We start from the raw sequence: 21779 nt of genomic DNA on the forward strand, positions 1-21779 counted from the left end.
AGGACGATGGGGTGTAGTACGGCTTTTCTTTACCCCATACAGTTTTCAGAGCTCAGCTATGACCTCACTTTCGAAGTCACGGTCCTGGTCAGAATGCAACCTCTCAGGAACACCGTACTTCATAAACCATTTGCTCGAGAGCACCTTTGCTGTGGTATCCGCCTTTTGATCCTGAGTTGGGAATGCTTGGGTGAATTTTGTAAAAAGGTCTGTGACTACTCAGACATTCTCACGCCCATCAGCTGTCGGTTCAAACACAGTGAAATCTACAGCAACAACTTTGAGTGGCTGAGAAGCAAGGAATGATTTCATGGAGGGGACGGATCTTAAGGTGAGGCATCTCAGCTAACACACAATGCGGACAAGTTTTGATCCACCATGCCACATCCTCGTGCATGTCCACCCAAAAACATCTGCTTCTCAACAAGTGTGGAGTAGGCTCTATGCCTTGATGCCCCATAGAGTCATGTACATACCCAAACACTTTACCCCTCAAGCTGGTAGGTAGCAGAAGCTGATCACACTCCCCATGCTTCTCATCCTCAACTACACGATACAGTAACCCCTTACGCTCCCTGATCAATACGTGGGAGCGGGAACTCTTATCAATATGCAAGAGTGGGAACGCATAATTTTTGGTCTTAAAATTCTGTTTCCAATAATCTACACAGTCTTATGCTGCTATCAGTCTCCACTATGAAAGGGTGTGTGAAATCGGCAGAGCTGAGGATGGGTGAAATGGCTAGTTTTTCTTTGAGCAAGTCAAAGGCAGTTTGACATTCTTCTGTCCAAGACTGTTTTAACAGCTGGTTTGTTTTACTCGGACTCCCTGCATTAAAACACAAATTCACTACATCATACAGTGGACCTGCAATCTTTGAGATTCCCTGAATGAGCCGTCGATAAGAACTGCAAACGCTGATAAATAACCTTAAGTCTTTGACTGTAGATGGTACTGGCCATTGCGGAACAGTCGAGACCTTCTCGAGATCTGTGCCTATCCCCTTGGTTGATACCTGGTGTCATAAGAGCTTAATCTCTGACTGCAGAAAATGACATTTTTCCAAATTCACCTTCAGACCAGTTTCCTTGAGGTGCTGAAGCACAGTGTCAAGCCTCCAAGTGTCCCTGGAAAGTCTGTGAATGCATCAGAATATCATCCAGGTATACAAGCATAACTTGGAAGACTCGGTGATTCATGGTTGCCTGCACGAGTCTTTGAAAAGTCACCGGCCCATTGCAGACCCAAATGGCATGTGAAGATATTCATATAGAGCAAACAGGGTCGAAAAGCAGTCTGATGCCTATCACACTCCTCTACCACTACTTGGTGGTAACCACTCGTGAGGCCTATTGTTGAGAAAAATTGTGCTCCCTGCAGGGCAGCAAGACTCCCATCAATATGCAGGACTAGGAACGTGTCCTATTTGGTCTTGAAATTCAGTGTCCTATAATCTACACACGGTCTCATGCTACCATCAACCTTCTGTACCAACACTACAGGTGAGGCATACACACTATTGCTCTCCTGAATCACAACCTTCTTTGAGCTGTGTGCTTTCACTTCACTGTACTGATTGGGCAGAATGTGACGGTGTGGATGTGAAATAGGCTGGTCAAGAATTAACTGAATTTCATGCTTGACCTTGTCATTGTACCCAAGATCTTCATCTTTAACTGCAAAGATATCCAGGTACTTAGCCAGTAATGCTCTTAGCTGAGCTTGTTGTTCTTCACTACCCCAATGTCGAGCTTGTCTAGAATTGACTTTAACTTGTGGTTACTACCCTCCTCCTTCACACCAACAGCCACTTGTTCAATGCCAGCTGAGATCCACTGAAATCTTACAGCACATTGCTGATCACTATCTACATACTCTAACTTTGACAGTATACCCAGTCGGGTCTTTGTGAGAGCCATACGTCCTCTTGAGAGAGGTTTAAAACCTGTACTGGTACTGTACGACTACGAGAGTCAACGAGCATGGGAATAACTACTAGACCACCCAGTAGAGGGGTGTTAAGTGGCTCACGTAACATCTTATGGTCACACCCAGCATCTCCAGTAGCCTTCCTAGCCACAATGGTAACTACAGATTCAGCAGGTATGTGCTCAGTATCTTTTCCCGATACTCGGACGACGGCTTTCTTTTCAGTAGTTCACATCTGCACTTTCTGGAAATCATCTCTCCAGCCAGAATCCAACTTTCCTTCCAGAGTTGTGCCAAATCCTGTGTAGACAAGTTGACAAGTAGATAAGTTGTCTACTTTGGCTTATAATGTTCATGCCTACAATGCATGGGATGGGTTGTTCAGTTTAACAGGATCCCTGATTACTAGAAAGCCACAATTAGATATTTTCATACCCATCGCTTGAACCTCCAGCTCTAGATGCCCAAGGTAAGGAATATCAAGACTGTCAGTGGCTGTTAACCTAAGCCAGCCGGCAGTGGACAACATTTCCTCATCCTCTCCATTCAAGTGTTCTCGAAAGAACTGCTCAGTCACGGTGCTCACCTGACTACCTGTGTCCAACAGACAACGGACAGTGACACCTGATATCTTAAGCTCAACGACAATACATGGTCCTATGGAACATTGCAGCAACTGGTCTCGGGATGGCTGTACATTATCTATGAGGTTGCCCCGAATTGCCCAACTCACAACAACCTGAGGGCTGGAAGATGCTGGCTGTACATCCCTCATACTTCAGTTTTGTGGGCAATTCTTGACCACATCGCCCCCACTTGATACTTGAAACATATTGGTTGCCCATCCTCTGTGAATCTAGGCTGCAACTTGGGTTGACTACTAATTGCATATGCAACACCTCTCTGTACAGTAAGATCTTTCACTGCTTGAGTCAACTCACTAGTGGCTTTTCCCTGCTCTGTGACTACTTTAAGGACATCGTCTAGAGTGACAAATTGGATTCCTGAGTTTTTGGAGGTGAGCACTGTGCCTGGCTACTGACACACTTTGACTTTACAGTCTCTGCATTTCCTGACGACTCTTAAAAACCACAGATGAGCCTCCTCTCGCACTCCTAACTTCGAGGACCCAGGGTTATTCCGCACAAGTCAGTAAAGCTCCCTTCCAGGGGAAGGATCTCTGATCCCATCTAGAAATTGATCTCCGAGCACCACCCTTTCATTGGCCAGAGCATCAGGGGAACAGTTCAGTTGAAAGTTAAGAGCTTAGGCTAGGGCATGTGAAAACTCTCTGTGTCTTCACCCTCACACTGTTTGTGACTATAGAAGCTATGCAACAGCTGGGGTGCACTATGCTTGTCTCTGAAAGCCTCCCTGAGACAGGTGAACAAGTCATCAGCCTGGTCATCACTGCACATCAGTGCTTCTTCTAGAGCTGCACCCCTGAGCAGTGACATAACAAAATCATACTGATCCCGGTCAGTCTAATTTCCAGCATGAAGTACATGATCGATTTCTTCAATAAAGTCATCAACAGACCTCCCATCTTTCTCAGCATCCCCGTAAATGGAGCGATGTGTCTTTCCCTTGGAACATGTACATAGGACCTTTTGCTTAATTTATCAACAGTTGCCATGGTTTCCACACGTCGACCACGCATCTCTCTAATTTGTTTATTGAATTCAGGTTCAGTTTGCTCATCCTCTGAATGTAACGTTATGAAAACTCAAGTCCTTAAAGGGTCTCTAAAATGAGCCTGGAATAGGGGTTGCTGACATTTTCTGCAGAAAACACGATGACTTCATGGCCGCAGTTGCTCTGGATCACCGTCACAGTTCTACATCCTAGCTTCAGTCCCTGATGTCCCAACCCGGCATCAAGACTCTACCATGGTCTCCACGCGACACCGTCTCATGGGAACGACTGTCCTGTCCTTCACCACTACCCTATTATGTATTGTGTATTGTACTGCATACAAAAATCAAAAACCCTCTAAACTGGCTTGGAATTACCCCACTGCTTCTACCAAATTTTGTAGCCTGGGAAGAATACACACTCAGAACAACAAATGATAGATAATAAGCGTTTATCTGCTTCATCCCAACGAATGATTGCATTTGTTACATTAATGGCTAGAAGATCTATTTTACTGAATTGGAAAGAAATTAACCCTCCAACTGTATTTCAGTGGTTTTCTCAAACTATTTCCTGTTTGAGTTTAGAAAAAATTAGAAGTGTGGTTTTTGATTCTTCAGTTAAATTTGAGGAAACTTGGAGACCATTTATTCAACATTTTCATATGAATTAAATGGTCTGATCCTGAACCTTATTGTTACTATCCTGAATTGTGTGGATGGAGGTTCAGAGTCATCGGCACTACTGTATGTATTTAACATTATGCAATTGCCCATGTTGGTTAGTTTTTTTTTATTAGTTTTTTTTTAATTCTCTTAGTTTTTTGGGTTTTTTTTTTTTTTCCTTTTTCTCTTTTTCTTAATTCCTTTACATTAATACTATGAGTTTGGGAGACTTTATATATTGATTAATACATATCTGATTGTTTAATTAATCTATTAATTGTGTACTCTCAAATGTTTTGTACTCATATTTTACTTATGATTTTCTTAAAATTAATAAAAAGATTTGAAAAGAAAGAACAACAAATACTTCTTCAAGTCTTTAATTCCTTTATCTGTTTGAGATATTTTAATGCAGAAAGGAACTACCAAAAGCTGAACTTCGGTCCACACACTTGTGTATCAACTAGTTACGTATGCAGTATGAAAATAAATTAAACAAGATATACAAAACCAATATGGTAGTGGCAATTCAAAAAAAAAAGGAATACAAATAACATTAGAATACCACCAACCTGTACGTTGTACAGAACATCAAAAATCTGAATAAATTCATCTCATCTTAACTCAGATCTATATTCACTTTGGCACACAAGTGCTTAACTTCCATACATGTACAGGCTAGAACAGCCTTTCTCAAAGTTTTTGCTCTGGAGGGACCCTTGAATTAATTTTCAGGTCTCAGTGATCTCCTGATAAAAATTATTGTATCTACAGCTCATGGTACATTAGCATCATCAGTAAGTTGTAGATATAATAATGCAAATCTAATTGTCAAAGTTGCTTTGAGTAGAGAATGAATTTTTAGCCAACCTGTCTTTGTCTTGAAAAAACAGGCAATTAAGTTTAGCTAACCATTCATGAAATTAAACTCTTCCTTTCCATTTCATAACTTTTAAAAATTCATAAGGCAAACATAACAAATTTCTATTAAATAACTGACTTAGTTAGTAAACTGACTTAAGGCTCGATAAATTTAATTGAAACAAAGGTTGTAAATTGTTTTTAATTAATACTATTTACAACATGAAAATTTATTGACTACGTTGAAGAGTAAAGTTACTAAAAACTGTAAGCCAATGCAATATGTATAAAAATATAGCCTGACATAATTTCATACAAAACTTCGAAAAAACATTTTCTTACTAAGTGACATGATCAGACTCAAATATAGGCCTAGCATATGAAACCTGTGCTTGTTTTTTGCTGCAGAAATACTCAATTCTGGGTCAAACTTGAGATAAGCACACACAGATTTCACCTTCAACTGAAATGAAACAATCTCTATTCTTGATCGTGTTGCTTGTTAAACAAAAAAAAGCTTGCTCACACATGTGAAAAGTTCAAAACTGCAGCAAAATGTTCCTTGCTTTCCTATGAATGGCAGGATAATCTTCTTTCACAGAAATCCAGAACTTGTCCAGGGGCAGGTCAGTAAATCCCATCTTGAGTGCACGATCAGACGGCATCTCACAAAGTTCCTCCTCTTCTCTCAAAGTCAAGTTCTCAGGCTGAGCAGAAGATTCAGAGAAAGGATCCCTCACCCAGTCATACACTTGTGTTGAAAGGGAGGAAAAATACTGTTCAGTTTTGTTCTGCAGTTATTCCAGGGGGTTTTCAATAAGACTCGAGACTTTCTGATCCTTCCTCACTCTCAAGCCCAAGCAGCATTGGAAACATTTCAAGATTTCCTTTTGCAACATGATTTTTCCAAAGATTAAGTTCCTTTTAAATCCAAGATTTTTGTCAGTTTAAGTCAAAACGTTTTCTCCAGCACCTTGCAGAGACTTGTTCAACTGGTTCATATGATGAAAAGTGTCTGCTAAGTAGGCTAGTTTCTGTAGACATTCTTCATCGTCAAAGCACTCAGCAAAACCTGGCCTACTATTTTCTTGCAAGTACTCCTGCAATTCACCTTCCAGCTCAAACATCCTGTTGAGAACTCTTCCTCTGCTCAGCCCCCGGATTTCTGTATGTGGAGGAAATCGGTGTGCTCCTTGTCCAGATTTTCACACTTTTTTAAACATTCTTAAGTGAACTGGTCTTTGTTTAAGAAAGTCAACCATTTTTGAACCAACATCCAGAACTTTTTCATTTCATCTCCAAGAGTTTTTGACATCATCGCCTCTCTGTGAAGAAAGCAGTGTGTTGTGACACCATCAGGATTTTCTTTTTCACAAGAGAAATGAAACCTCTCATGGAGCCATCGAGGGGCACCATCAGTACAGATGCCAACACGGTTCCTCCAAGACAGACCTTTTGTTTCCAGATATGAAGAAAAAATATTAAATATATCTTGGCCTTTGCTTGTTTCAGGCAGCTCTTTGCAACTGAAAAAGGTTTCTTGAATTTCACAATTACCTGCAAATTTTACAAATGCTACAACATGACATTTATTGGTCAAATCTGTTGACTCATCACCCTGGATAGAGAAGCTGTTGTGTTGGGGTTAACCATCAGTCTGAAGGAAACAATGATCCTCCATCAGAAGCTCCCTCATGGAGTTTAAAACCCATCTCAGATCATCATTGACGACCATCCTCTCACCACGTTTGAGCAGTTCACCTACCTGAGCAGTGTCAGATCCAATGATGCTACGGTAGTAAGGGACATTGACAATCGACTTGCCAGAGGTAGCAGTGCCTTCAGATGCCTCCAGAAACATGTGGAAGAACACCAGCTGAGTCTGTCCACAAAAATCCAGGTGTACAGGGCTGCCATCATCACAACACTGCTATACGGCTCCGAAGCCTGGGTCTTGTACCGCAAGCAAATCCAGTTGCTCAAGTACTTCCATCAGTGCTGCCTCTGCTCCATCGTGGTTATCAGCTGACCAGATCGTGTCTCCAACAATGAGGTCCTGGAGAAGCTCAACGTCCAAGCATTGAAGCCACTTTGCTGCTCAGGCAGCTCTGCTGGCCAGGACACGTCTCACATGGACAACTCCAGGTTACCGAAAGCTGTACTCTACAGAGAACTCTCTCAGGGAAAGAGAGATCACCGTGTCCTGCACAAGAGGCACAAAGACTAACTTAAGCAGCAGCTCTCTCAGACAAATATTGAGATGAATGAGTGGCAGTCGCTGGCTTGTGACAGAGACCGCTGGAGAACACTGATCCACGGTGTAGACAGGAATTTTCAGGAATCCAGAAGAGCGATTGCTGAAGAGAAGAGGAGACGCAGGAAGGACACAGTAAGTTGTTTGTCATAGACTGGGCTCAATGGAATAGGACAACTTGGATCACCAGTCCATGTAAAACCCATTGATAAATAGCTTTCATTGTAGAGATGGACTATTTGTGCCCGTTGTTGCCCTAATGCAGTGAAATGACTCAAAATATTGTAATTCAAAAATCACCACATGACTGGAACATCAGACATGTCTGTAAACCACAGGGGTTAGTACAATATAAATATGGGTGAGGCCATTCAACGTTGGAACAATTTGATTCATACTGGGAAAAATGGTTTAACTACATACCGGTAATGCTCATAGGCCTGGTTTTATTCTCACAAATCAATGAATCTGTTGTAAAAAAAAACGATCACTCCCTACTTGTACATAGTTCTTTCCTTTTGCTTGTATTTTTCTTTCCACTCTTTTCTATAAGTGTATACCCCAGATAAATACTTTGTGGAGATTTTGTGATATATATGATTATATGATATATATGTACAATGTCTGAAATACATCTTATGGAAATGTTTGTTTGATGAACTTCAATAAAAAAATTAATTACAAAAAAGAAAACAAACTTCATGCTCCTCATCAGCCTACTGTCCACCCCTCCATACAGGATTTATTACCTTTTATCAGCCTACCATCTTCTACTCCGGGAAGTACAGTTCTCAACATCTGTCAATGGCCAAATAAACACGGCCCTACTCTGCACTGCCATACTGGGCGGAGAGATCTCTAATGAGATTGCTAACGTGTCTGCTCGGTCACTGCCAACCACTGTGAGTGCTAACATCACACGTTGCACGGAGTTCAAATAGACAAAGTTTATTCTTTCAATCACAAACTCTCACGGAACCCCGGTTGAGAAAGATTGGTGGTGGGGCTGCTAGTGTTGAGGAAAAAGGAAGGCTGCAGAAGGATTTAGACAGATGAGGAGAATGGGCAAGAGAGTGGCAAATGAAATACAATGTTGGAAAATGCATGGTCATGCACTTTGGTAATAGAAATAAATGTGAAGACTGTTTTCCAAACAGGGAAGAAATCCAAAAATCTGAGATGAGGGCACTTGGGAACCCTTGTGCAGAACACCCTAAAGTTTATCTTGCAGGTTGAGACAGTAGTGAGGAAGACAAGTGCAATGTTAACACTCATTTCAGGAGGTCTAAAATATAAGAGAAGGGATTTGTTGATGAGGCTTTATGAGGCACTGGTGAGGCCTCACCTTGAGTATTGTGAACAGTTTTGGGCACCTCATCTAAGAGAGGATGTGCTGCCATTTGAGAGGGTTCAGAGGAGGTTCACAAGGATGATTCCAGAAATGAAAGGGTTATCATATGAGGAACGTTTGATGCCTCTGTGCCTGTACTCACTAGAATTTAGAAGGATTTTGAATTTTGAAAGGCCTAGACAGAGTAGATATGGAAAGGATGTTTCCCATGTTGGGGAAGTGTAGAACAAGAGGGTACAACCCCAGGATAGAGGGGCATCCATTTGAAACAGAGATGCAGAGAAATTTCTTTGATCAGAAAATGGTAAATGTGTGGAATTTGTTAACACAGGCAGCTGTGGAGGCCAGGTCATTGGTTGTATTAGAGGCAGAAATTGATTGGCCAAGGCATTAAAGGTTTCAGGCATACTGCCAGGGAGTGGGACTGAGGAGGGGTAAAAATGAATTAGCCCATGATTGAATGGCAGAGCAGACTCGATGGGCCAAATAGCCTAATTCTTCTCCTATGTCTTATAGTCTTGTAGCCTTCTAAACAATAATTACTGAACTCATCAGTCTGAATGAATTAAAAATCTGGGTGAAGGAAAAGTGTCCCTTGGATCTTATGGTGGACAATCCCTCAGACATGTATCACTGGTTACCGATGGACTTCCTGGACAACCACTATCCTTATCCATGTTAAATGTCCCAGCATTTGGACAGTTTAGTCTGCACTCACATTGAGTTCAGTTTTTTCTTGGACCAGAACACTGTTTGAAGCCTTGAGCATCTGGGTGTGGTGATGGTTCAGTCCTCAACAACAGAACAGGCTTCACAGTGGAACTTCAGTGCTGTAGCTGGGGCTGGGTATTGTCACCACAGGCAGAACCACATCAACTGAAACCTTCACCATCTCTAGAATAATGCAAAGCTGATTTCCAGTGGATTGTTACCTCATCTGCTGTATATGTACACAGGGAGACTGCAGTGTATCTGACAATTCTGCATGTGCAGACACTCGATAAGGGATTACAGAAGTTATCAAATATGTGTTTGTTTGTGTTTTTCTGTTGTTTCCTGGATTCTCTGCTTGCTGCCAGTGTGAGAGAGATCCCTGGACTTTCTTCAGTCCGGTGTTCTGATTTCTGCTCCATTTCTGAACTGGTTGGGTTTCTGTGTTTAAGAAGCCTGACTGACTCAGGGTTCATTTTCATTACCAAGAACACTTTGTAAATTGATGCTTATGTGAAATAATTTGTGTAGATCTGTTACTATGGCTTTCAAACTAATTAATTTTCATTTATCCGAAGACTTTGAAAGATTTCGAAGATGGATGTCGGTCTATAATGTTGGTTTTCTCATTGTCATCGTCATTGCGACAATTTCCTGGATGGCGTTTAAAGGTATGTGCTGAAATATTATTCTGTATTTTCATGTAAATGATGAACTCGGTTCTCTGGAGTTTGGTTGGAATGAAGTGAGTATCTCAGTCAGGATGTTGTGATCTGCTTTACCAGGACCACCAGCACCTGAAGTCCTCAGTCCCACAGCTGAAGTCCTTTCCCACAGGGGGATCTGCTGGAGGTTTAGACTTTAATGGCATTTCACTGATGCTCATGGAACTGAAGGCAAAATGTTGACTTGAGCAGACAGTTGCCTCAATGGGACAAGGCAGAATGTGGGGATAATTTGCAGGAGATTACGTGACCCATGTTGGGAGAATGCGACTTATGGTGTCCTGCAAGGATTTGTGTTTGGATTACAACTTTTCTCAGATTGACAGAGGGATGACAGGTTGCATGATGACATTTCCCAATGAAGCAAGGAGAAGTGGGGAGCAGCTTTGTGGTCAACAGGGATTAATAGATGGGAATGAGCAAAACCAGGGATAAATGCCACTCTGCAGCCAGACAAATCAGGATTCAGGACAAGTCCTTAATAGGTCTTGGAGACAGAGAGGAATTTTGTGTCCCAAATCACAAGAAGGAGAAATTGGTCTTTAAGGATTCTGGTGTACATTTACTGAGCAGAATCTGCAGAAACTAGGGCTGTGCTGAATGGATCTGAGACAGTTAAAGGGTGAAATAGTTAAGTTTCACAAGAAGTCAAATTTTACAAGAAAAATAACTTTGACTAGCATCAGAATCTAGATATCAGAAGTTTGGAGAGGAGGGGACATCAATCTGGTTCATTTCTCGAGGATAAAAGGCAGCAGCAGGTGACGGTTTAGTGACCAGTCATCAGTCAGTGTTTGGGATTGTTTAGTAAGAGCAAGTTAACGGAAGGCAGGGAGAAGCACAGTGTCTATCGTCTCAGTGGACATCGTCAGAGTGGTGACATTGAGACTTTAGCTCTTCAAAGGGAGGCTGCACTCAGAGAAGACAATTAAAAGACAATCTTAAGTTTTTTTCCCTTCTCTTCTTTATATTTGCCCAGTTAGAACAGCAGAGATGCCGGGCAGGATAGTGAAATGCTCCCCTTGTGTGATGTGGGAAGGCAGGGAGACCTCCAGTGTCTCTGACGACTACAACTGGGAGAAATGCATCCAGCGACAGATTCTAAAAAATGATTTAAGGGATTGGAGCTACAACGATGAATTCAAGATCTTTTTTGATGCTGAAGGGGTAATAGATAGGACATATTGAGTGGTAATTACACCCAAGGTGCAGGACACAGGAAACTAGGTGACCATCAGGAAGGAGAAAGAGGTTAAGGAACCAGTGTAGAGTACCCCTGTGGCCATCCTCTTCAACAACAGGAATATCACTTTGGTGAGACCAATACAGAAGGGAGTGTTTGTCCCTGAACTGGAGAGGGGAGGTTTGTTAATGCTTCATGGTGGGATTTAAACTGGAGTTGCAGGGAGATGGGAACCAGAGTGTCAGAACAGTCAGTGGAGAGGTTGTGGAGGCAGATGTTGGTAAGACCGCAGGTGAAGATCAAAAGATTGTGTACGGTGCAACTTGTGTCCTGAGTTACATATATTTCAATGCAAGAAGTATTGTAGGAAAGGCAGGTAACAGTGATGACTAGTAGTGTTCCACAGCGGTCAGTGTTAGGACTGATTCTTTTTACATTATATGTCAATAATTTAGATACATACCGATTCTTTTTACGTTATATGTCAATAATTTGGCTCGGTAACCTGGCCCCCATACCCACTTCGCAGCAAGGGCAGAACCCGACCTGAGTACCCAAAGACCTGCTAAACTTTAAGTTCATTTTCGTACGACGGGGCGGACATCGGGCACTGCTACAGCGGCCCTACAAGGGGCCGTTTACGGTGTTCAGAAACAATGGGTCCACATTCGTGCTGGACATTGGGGGGAGAGAGGAGGTTTTCACGGTGGACTGACTCAAACCGGCTCATGTGGACGTGGCACAGCCGGTCGAGATTCAGGCACCGTGGTGCAGAGGCAGACCTCCCAAACAGAGTCCGACCCAGACTGTGGACATTGGGGGGTGTATCGCTGGTTCTGGGGGGGGGGGGGGGTTATGTGGTGACCCACTTCCCAGCACACTCGAACCGGCTCACAAATCAGCGCGCGCCGGCATTGAGGCCGGTCCCAAAAAGGACGCCAAGCCTGCTTCACCAGCAAGGGGAAAAGCCCGCGCGTGGGACGGGACTGTGAATACGCGCCCCCTACAGCATTCCCGCCCGGGGAGGGCGGGATCAGGAAGGCTTTAAAGCGAGGCCGCGAAGTTTGAATAAATCTTTTTTTGCAACTGCAGCTCATCAACTCCCTGTCATTATTTCAGTGCTGCATGTAACACACCGCTACAAAATGTCAATAATTTGGATGATGGAAAATATTTGTAGACGATATGATGATAGATGGATTGGCGGGTCATTTTGAGGAAGTAGAGAGGCTACAGAAGGTCTTAGTGAGATTGTTTGATTCCAAGATGGTGGCGCGACGCAGCTTACAGCGGCCACTCTGGAGCTGATGTCTGTTATTTGTTAAGCGGGGTGCCATGCGCAATCCTAATCTGATGAAAAACAGATGTGGGAGCACGGAGGAACATCTGGAAATCTCCAGGAAGACCTTCTTCGTTGTTGCTGCTGCTGTGAGGTCCGGGTCTCTGCTGAGAAGAACAGGCCCCCAGTCCTCGGGGTCGCGTTACCGGTGGCCGTTGGTGGGGGCAGCAATGCGCTCGGCAGATGGTGGTGCTCGGAGAGGCTGTGCTGGAGGGGATGGTCGGAGGCTCGGAGGTTCGACGGACTTGGAATCCGCTGCGGTCGGGGCGCTTTCACTGTGTGCTGCGTCTGCAAGGCTGGGTTCAATGGAGCTTTCATTGTATGCTGCGTCTGCAAGGCTGAGTCTGGAGGCGCCTTGGAAGTCCATCGCGGGGGTATTCCCTTCTGCCGCTGGCGTGGATGACGAGTCTATCGGAACCCTGAGGACTTGTGGAAAATGTCTGGAGGTTTCTTTCGAACTTACAGTCTTTTAACATCTTTGGACTTTTTTTTACTGTGCCCATGGTCTTTTTTTTTTATCAATTATGGTATTGTCCACACTGTTGTAACTATATGTTAACTATAACTATATGTAACTATGTGGTTTTGTGTAGGCCTTGTAGCTTTGGTTTTTGGTTTGTTGGGTGGTAGAGTTGGTCTCTTGACTTGGTGTGTCTGGGTAGTCTTGTTTTGTCTGGTGCATTTGGAGCTCCTTTCCAGGGAACATGATAAGATGTAAGTGTGATATTAATACGCAGCAGCTTCTCTGGACTCTGGATTGGGAATTGCCAAACATTATGTGAATTTTTTTGGTGTAGTCTGTTTTGTTATGTGCTTTTGTGATATCATTCTGGAGGAACGTTGTCTCATTTTTTAACTGCATTGCATTTATGGTTTCTAAGTGACAATAAACTGAAATTCAATTCAATTTATTAAGAGAATGGGCAAAGAAATGACAGATGGAATACAGTGTTGGTAAGTGCATTGTCTTGCACTTTGCTGGAAGAAGTGAAAGGGTTGACTATTTTCTAAATGGAGAGAAAATACAAAACAATGAGGTGCAATGGGGCTTGAGAGTCCTTGTGCAGGATTCCCTAAAGGTTAATTTGCAGGTTGAGTCTGTGGTGAGGAAGGCAAATGCAATGTTAGCATTTATTTCAGGAGGGCTAGAATAGGAAAACAAGGATGTAATGTTGAAACTTTGTGAAGCACTGATGAGTACTGTGAGCAGGTTTGGCCCGTTATCTTAGAAAGGATGTGCTGAAACTGGAGAGGATTCAAAGGAGATTCACAAAAATGATTCCAGGATTGAATGGCTTGTCATATGAAGAATGTTTGATAGCTCCAGGCCTGGATTCATTAGAATTCAGAAGAATGAGGGGTGACCTCATTGAAACCTACTGAATGGTGAAAGGCCTTAATATAGTGGATATGGAACATATATATAAGCGGAACTTTATACTCTTTTAACATCCTTGGACTATTTTTACTGCGCCCGTGGTCTGTTTTTTTTATCAATTATGCTATTATTTACACTGTTGTAACGATATGTTGTAAGTATGTGGTTTTGTGCAGGTCTCGTAGCTTTAGTTTTTGGAATTTTGTTGGATGCTAGACTTGGTCTCCAGTCTTGTTTTGTCTGGTGGATTTGGAGCTCCTTTCCAGAGAACGCGCTAAGATAGTATCACAATATTAATACACAGCAGCCTCTTCAGACTCTGGATTGGGGATTGTCAAACGTTATGTGGATTTTCTGGTGTAGTCTGTTTTGTCATATGCTTTTGTGATATCATTCTGGAGGAACATTGTCTCATTCTTTAACTGCATTGCATTTGTGGTTTCTAAATGACAATAAACTGAAACTGAACTGAAATGAACTGAACAGATGGAGAGGATCTTTCCTATGGTGGGAGAGTTGAAGTCCAGAGGACAGAGCCTGAGATTAGAGGGGTATCCTTTTAGAATAGAGATGAGGAAGAATTTCTTCAGAGAGTGGTGAATCTGTGGAATTCTTTGCCACATGCAGCTGTTAAAGCCAAGTCTTTATGTACGGCATATTTAAGGAAGAGGATGATAAATTCTTGATTGGTCAGGGCATGAAGGGAAACAGGGAGAAGGCAGAGATTGGGGCTGAGAGGAAAATTGGATCAGCCATGATGAAATGGCAGAGCAGACTTGATGGGCCAAATGCCTAATTCTGCTCCAATATCTTATGGTCTTAATAAAAGGTCATGGGGAGATAGAGAGTCCTGTTACTGCTTGAGGGCATCTGGGACTAGGAAACTTGGGGCAGGGAATGTAATTGCCGAACATTGGTTTGTTCCAACGTTTTCCATCTGGGAATCCCTTTTCCTGTGGTGAAAAAGGAGTAGCACACACAGTACAAATGTAACCGGGCACTGTGGGTGCCTGTCACCCTCATGCCCTATCATTTCCATATCAGGGACGCATGATGTCATTCCCTGTACAGCACTGCCCACTAGTGGAACTGCAGGGTAACTGCATCATGTGTTTTTTTTTTGGCCACCCACCTAAGAATTGGTTTCTCTATAGCAATTCTGAACTTCAACACCTGCAGCTATTAATTACACCCTGACAATAACCATATGTTGTTGCCGTGGTGCATATTAGAAACAAAGAAACATAGGAAACCTACAGCACTATACAGGACCTTCGGCCCACAAAGTTGTGCCGAACACATCCCTACCTTAGAAATGACTAGGCTTACACATAGCCCTCTACTTTACTAAGCTTCATGTACCAATCTAAAAGCCTCTTAATAGACCCTATCGTATCCACCTCTACTACCGTTGCCGTCAGCCCATTCCACACACCCACTACTCTCTGAGTAAAAAACTTACCCCTGACATCTCCCCTGTACCTACTCCCCAGCACCTTAAACCTGTGTTCACTTCTGGCAACCATTTTATCCCTGGGAAAAAGTCTCTGACTATCCACACAATCAATCACTTTCATCATCTTATACACCTCTATCAGGTCACCTCTCATCCTCCATCGCTCCAAGGAGAAAAGGCTGAGTTCACACAACCTATTCTCATAAGGCATGCTCCACAATCCAGGCAACATCCTTGTAAATCTCCTCTGCACCATTTCTATGGCTTCCACATCCTTCCTCTAGTGAGGCGATCAGAACTGAGTACAGTAATCCAAGTGGGGTCTGACCAGGGTCCTATATAGCTGTAATATTACCTGTCGGCTCCTAAATTCAATTCCACATTTGATAAAGGCCAATACACCATATACCTTCTTAACCACAGAGTCAACCTGTGCAGCTGGTTTGAGCATCCTACGGACTCGGACCCCAAGATCCCTCTGATCCTCCACACTGCCAAGAGTCTTACCATAAATGCTATATTCTACCATAATATTTGACCTACCAAAATCAACCACTTCACACTTATCTGGGTTTATCTCAATCTGCCACTTCTCAGCCCAGTTTTGCATCCTATGAATGTCCTGCTGTAACCTCTGACAGCCCTCCACACTATCCACAACACCTCCAACCTTTGTGTCACCAGCAAACTTACTAACCCATCCCTCCACTTCCTCATCCAGGTCATTTATAAAAATCATGAAAATTAAGGGTCCCAGAACAGATCCCTGAGGCACTCCACTGGTGACCGACCTCCATGCAGAATATGACCCGTCTACAACCACTCTTTGCCTTCTGTGGGCAAGCCAGTTCTGGATCCAGAAAACAATGTCCTCTTGGATTCCATGCCTCCTTATTTTCTCAACAAGCCTTGCATGGGGTACCTTATCAAATGCCTTGCTGAAATGCATATACACTACATCTACTGCTCTACCCCCATCAATATGTTTAGTCACATCCTCAAAAAATTCAATCAGGCTCGTAAGGCATAACCTGCCCTTTACAAATCCATGCTGACTACTCCTCATTATATTATACCTCTCCAAATGTTCATAAATCCTGCCTCTCAGGATTTTCTCCATCAACTTACCAACCACTGAGGTAAGACTCACTGGTCTATAATTTCCTGGGCTATCTCAACTCCCTTTCTTGAATAAAGGAACAACATCCACGACCTTCCAATCCTCCGGAACCTCTCCCATTGATGATGCAAAGATCATCACCAGAGGCTCAGCAGTCTCCTCCCTCGCCTCCCACAGTAGTCTGGGGTACATCTCATCCAGTCCCGGCGACTTATCCAACTTGATGCTTTCCAAAAGCTCTAGCACATCCTCTTTCTTAATATCTACATGCTCAAGCTTTTCAGTCTGCTGCAAGTCATCACTACAATCACTAAGATCCTTTTCCATAGTGAATACTGAAGTAAAGTACAGTATTCATTAAGTTCTTCTGCTGTTTCCTCCAGTTCCATGCACATTTTCCCACTGTCACCTTTAATAGGTCCTATTCTTCCTCATCTTATCCTCTTGCACTTCACCTACTTGTAGAATGCCTTGGGGTTTTCCTTAATTCTGCCCGCCAAGGCCTTCTCATGGCCGGTTCTGGGTCTCCTAATTTCCTTCTTAAGCTCCTTCCTGGTAACCTTATAATCTTCTAGATCTCTAACATTACCAAGCTTTCTGAACCTTTTGTAAGCTTTTCTTCTTGACTAGATTTATTACAGCCTTTGTACCCCATGGTTCTTGTACCCTACCATAACTTCCCTGTCTCATTGGAACGAACCTATACAGAGTGCTACACAAATATCCCCTGAATATTTGCCGCATTTCTTCCATACTTTTCCCTGAGAACATCTATTTCCAATTTAAGCCTCCAATTTCCTGTCTGATAGCCTCATAACTCCCCTTACTCCAATTAAACACTTTTCTAACTTATCTGTTCCTATCTCTCACCAATACAATTGTAAAGGAGATAGAATTACGATCACTATCTCCAAAATGCTCTCCCACTGAGAGATCTGACACCTGACCAGGTTCATTTCCCAATACCAAATCAAGTACAGCCTCTCCTCTTGTAGGCTTATCTACATATTGTGTCAAGAAACCTTCGTGAACACACCTAACAAACTCCACCCCATCTAAACACCCCCCCCCCCACTCTAGGGAGATGCCAATCGATATTTGGGAGCTTAAAATCTCCCATCACGACAACTCTGTTATTGTTACACCTTTCCAGGATGTGTTTCCCTATCTGTTCTTCAATATCCCCGTTACTATTGGGTGGCTTATAAAAAACACCCAGTAAAGTTATTGACCCCTTCCTGTTCCTAACCTCCACTCACAGAGACTCCATAGAAACACCCTCCATGACTTCCTCCTTTTCTGCAGTCGTGAGACTATCTCTGATCAACAATGCCAGCCCGCACCTCTTTTGCCTCTCTCCCTGTCCTTTTGGAAACATCTAAAACCCGGCACTTGAAGTAATCAGTCCTGTCCCTGAGCCATCCAAGTTTCTGTAATGGCCACCACATCATATCTCCAAGTACTGATCCACTCTAAGGTCATCCGTTTTGTTCACAACACTCCTTGCATTAAAATAGACACATCTCAGTCCTTCGGTCTGAGCGCATCCCTTCTCTATCACCTGCCCATCCTCCCTCTGGCAGTGTCTGCAAGCTTTCTCTATTTGTGAGCTAATCTCCTCTTCCCCAGTCTCTTCAGTTCAGTTCCCACCATCCAACAATTCTAGTTGAAACTCTCCCCAGTAGCCTTAGCAAACCTCCCAGCCAGGATATTGGTCCCCCTGGGATTCAAGTGCAACCCGTCCTTTTTGTACAGGTCACACCTGCCCCAAAAGAGGTCCCAATGATCCAAAAATCTGAATCTCTGATTGGTACAAATGACATAGGTAGGAAAAAGGAGGAGGTCCTGAAAAGGGATTACAGAGAGTTAGGAAGGAAGTTGAGAAAAGGACCTCAAAGGTAGTAATCTCGGGATTACTGCATATGCCACGTGACAGTGAGTATAGGAATAGAGTGAGGTGGAGGATAAATGCGTGACTGAGGGATTGGTGCAGGGGGCAGGGATTCAGATTTGTGGATCATTGGGACCTCTTTTGGGGCAGGGTGTGACCTGTACAAAAAGGACAGGTTGCACTTGAATCCCAGGGGGACCAATATCCTGGCTGGGAGGTTTGCTAAGGCCATTGGGGAGAGTTTAAACTAGAATTGTTGGGGGTGGGAACCAAACTGAAGAGACTGGGGAAGAGGCGGTTGGCTCACAAATAGAGAAAGTGTGGATACAATTCGAGAGGGAGGATAGGCAGGTGATAGAGAAGGGATGTGCTCAGACCAAAGGTTTGAGATGCGTCTATTTTAATGCAAGGAGTATTATGAACAAAGAGGATGAGTTTAGAGTGTAGATAAGTACTTGGAGCTCTGATGTTGTGCCCATTACAGAGACGTGGATGACTCAGGGGCAAGAATAGTTACTTGGAGTGCCAAGCTCCAGATGTTTCAGAAAAGACAGGGAGAGAGGCAAAAGAGGTGGGGGTGTGGCATTGCTGATCAGAGATATTGTCACAGCTGCAGAAAAGGAGGAAGTCATGGAGGGGTTGTCTGCAGAATCTCTGTGGGTGGAAGTTAGGAATAAGAAGGGGTCAATAACTCTACTGGGTGTTTTCTATAGACCACCCAATAGTAGCAGGGACATCGAGGAGCTGATAGGGAGGCAGATTCACAAAAGGTGTAACAATAACAGGGTTGTCATGGTGGGGGATTTTAATTTCCCAAATGTTGATTGGCATCTTCCTAGAGCAAGGGGTTTAGATGGGATGGAGTTTGTTAGGTGTGTTCAGGAAGGTTTCTTGACACAATATACAGATAAGCCTACAAAAGGAAAAGCTGTACTTGATCTGGTATTGGAAAATGAACCTGGTCAGGTGTCAGATCTCTCAGTGGGAGAGCATTTTGGAGATAGTGATCACAATTCTATGTTCTTTACCATAGCATTGGAGAGAGAGAGGAACAGATAAGTTAGAAAAGCATTTAATTGGAGTAAGGAGAAATATGAAGCTATCAGGCAGGAACTTGGAAGCATAAATTGGAAACAGATGTTCTCAGGGTAATATACGGCAGAAATATGGCAAATTGTCAGGGGATGTTTGTGTGGAGTTCTGCATAGGTACATTCCAATGAGACAGGGAAAGGATGATAGGACACAGGAAATGTGGTGCACAATGGCTGTTGTAAATCTAGTCAAGAAGAAAAACTTACGAAAGGTTCAAAAAGCTAGGTAATCATAGAGATCTTGAAAGTAATAAAGCTAGCAGGAAGGAGCATAAGAATGAAATTAGGAGGGCCAGAAGGGGCCATGAGAAGGCCCTGGCTGACGGGATTAAGGGGAACCCCAAAGCAATCTACAAGTATGTGAACAGCAAGAGAATGAAATGTGAGAGAATAGGACCAATCAAGTGTGACAGTGGAAAAGTGTGTGTGGAACTGGAGGAGATAGCAGAGGTACTTAGTGAATACTTTACTTCAGTATTCACTTCAGAAAAGGATCTAGGCAATTGTAGGGATGACTTACAGTGGACTGAAAAGCTTGAGCATGTAGATATTACGAAAGAGGATGTGCAGGACCTTTTGGAAAGCATCAAGTTGGATCGGTTACTGGGTCCAGATGAAATGTACTCCAGGCGACGGAGGCGATGGGAGGTGAGGGAGGAGATTGCTGAGCTTCTGGCGATGATCTTTGCATCATCAATGGGGATGGAAGAGGTTCCAAAGGATTGGAAGGTTGTGGATGTTGTTCCTTTATTCAAGAAAGGTAGTAGAGACAGCCCAGGAAATTATAGACCAGTGAGTCTTACTTCAGTGGTTGGAAAGTTGTTGGAAAAAGATCCTGAGACGCAGGATTTATGAATATTTGGAGAGGTATAATATGATTAGGAATAGTCAGCATGGCTTTGTCAAGGCCAGGTGGTGCCTTACAAGCCTGAATGAATTTTTTGAGGATGTGACTAAACACATTGATGAGGGTAGAGCAGTAGATGTGGTGTATATGGATTTCAGCAAGGCATTTGATAAGGTACCCATGCAAGGCTTATTGAGAAAGTAAGGAGGCATGGGATCCAAGGGGACATTGCTTTATCAATCCAGAATTGGCTTGCCCACAGAAGGTAAAGCGTGGTTGTAAATGGGTCATATTCTGCATGGAGGTCGGTGACTCAGTGATCTGTTCTAGGACCTTTACTCTTTATGATTGTTATAAATGAACTGAATGAGGAAGTGGAGGGATGGGTTAGTAAATTTGCTGATGACACAAAGGTTGGGGGTGTTGTGGATAGTGTGGAGGACTGTCAGAGGTGGTTCATTTTGTTAGAATATTGTATTAATGTTAAGACTCTTGGCAGTGTGGAGGATCCGAGGGATCATGGTTTCCGAGTCCATAGGATACTCAAAGCTGCTATGCAGGTTGACTCTGTGGTTGAGAAGGTATATGGTACATTGGCCTTCATCAATCGTGGGATTGAGTTGAAGAGCTGAGAGGTAATGTTGCAGCCATATAGGACCCTGGTAAGACCCCACTTGGAGTACTGTGCTCAGTTCTAGTTGCCTCACTACAGGAAGGATGTGGAAACCATAGCAGAGTGCAGAGGAGATTTACAAGGATGTTGCCTGGATTGGGGAGTATGCCTTATGAGAATAGGTTGAGTGAATTCGGCCTTTTTTCCTTGGAGTATTGTGGGATGAGAGGTGATCTGATAGAGGTATTTAAGGTGATGACAGGCATTAATCATGCAGATAGTCAGAGGCTTTTTCCCAGGGCTGAAATGGCTAGCACAAGAAGACATAGTTTTAAGGTGCTTGGAAGTAGATACAGAGGAGATGTCAGGGCTAAATCTTTTACACATGCGAGTGCATGCAATAGGCTGACGACAGTGGTGTTGTCATTCCCTGTGCAACCTAACTGCATCATGAGTTTCTGGCCTCTCCTGTAACAATTGGTTTCATGATCACAGCTCTGAACTGGGACACCTGCAGCTATTAATTACTGACTTTCATCCCTCAGGGCTCCCGAACACCCTGACAACATCCATTTATTCTGCCGGTGCTGATTTTCTTTCCCCCTCCCTCCATTCCTTCCTGTAACTCTGCTGATTCTCTGTTTTAGTTCTGCCATTTGAGTGAGCGTGGTGTAGATTTCCCAGATCTGTATCTGGATCCCTGGGGTTCTGGTCTCAGTCCCCATCC

At 43.3% G+C, this 21779-nt stretch overlaps 1 protein-coding gene across 1 annotated transcript in view; it reads left to right on the forward strand.

Moving 5' to 3' along the window:
- LOC140721609 (uncharacterized) overlaps positions 1-21779 on the forward strand; it is a 60770-nt gene that overhangs the window by 23852 nt on the left and 15139 nt on the right. The window contains exon 7 of the mRNA XM_073036424.1: positions 9986-10078. Within this exon, the coding sequence (XP_072892525.1) occupies positions 9986-10078 (93 nt within the window). The remainder of the gene's footprint in view (positions 1-9985; positions 10079-21779) is intronic.

The sequence above is a fragment of the Hemitrygon akajei genome, chromosome 2 (assembly GCF_048418815.1).
Source record: "Hemitrygon akajei chromosome 2, sHemAka1.3, whole genome shotgun sequence".
Classification (NCBI taxonomy): domain Eukaryota; kingdom Metazoa; phylum Chordata; class Chondrichthyes; order Myliobatiformes; family Dasyatidae; genus Hemitrygon; species Hemitrygon akajei.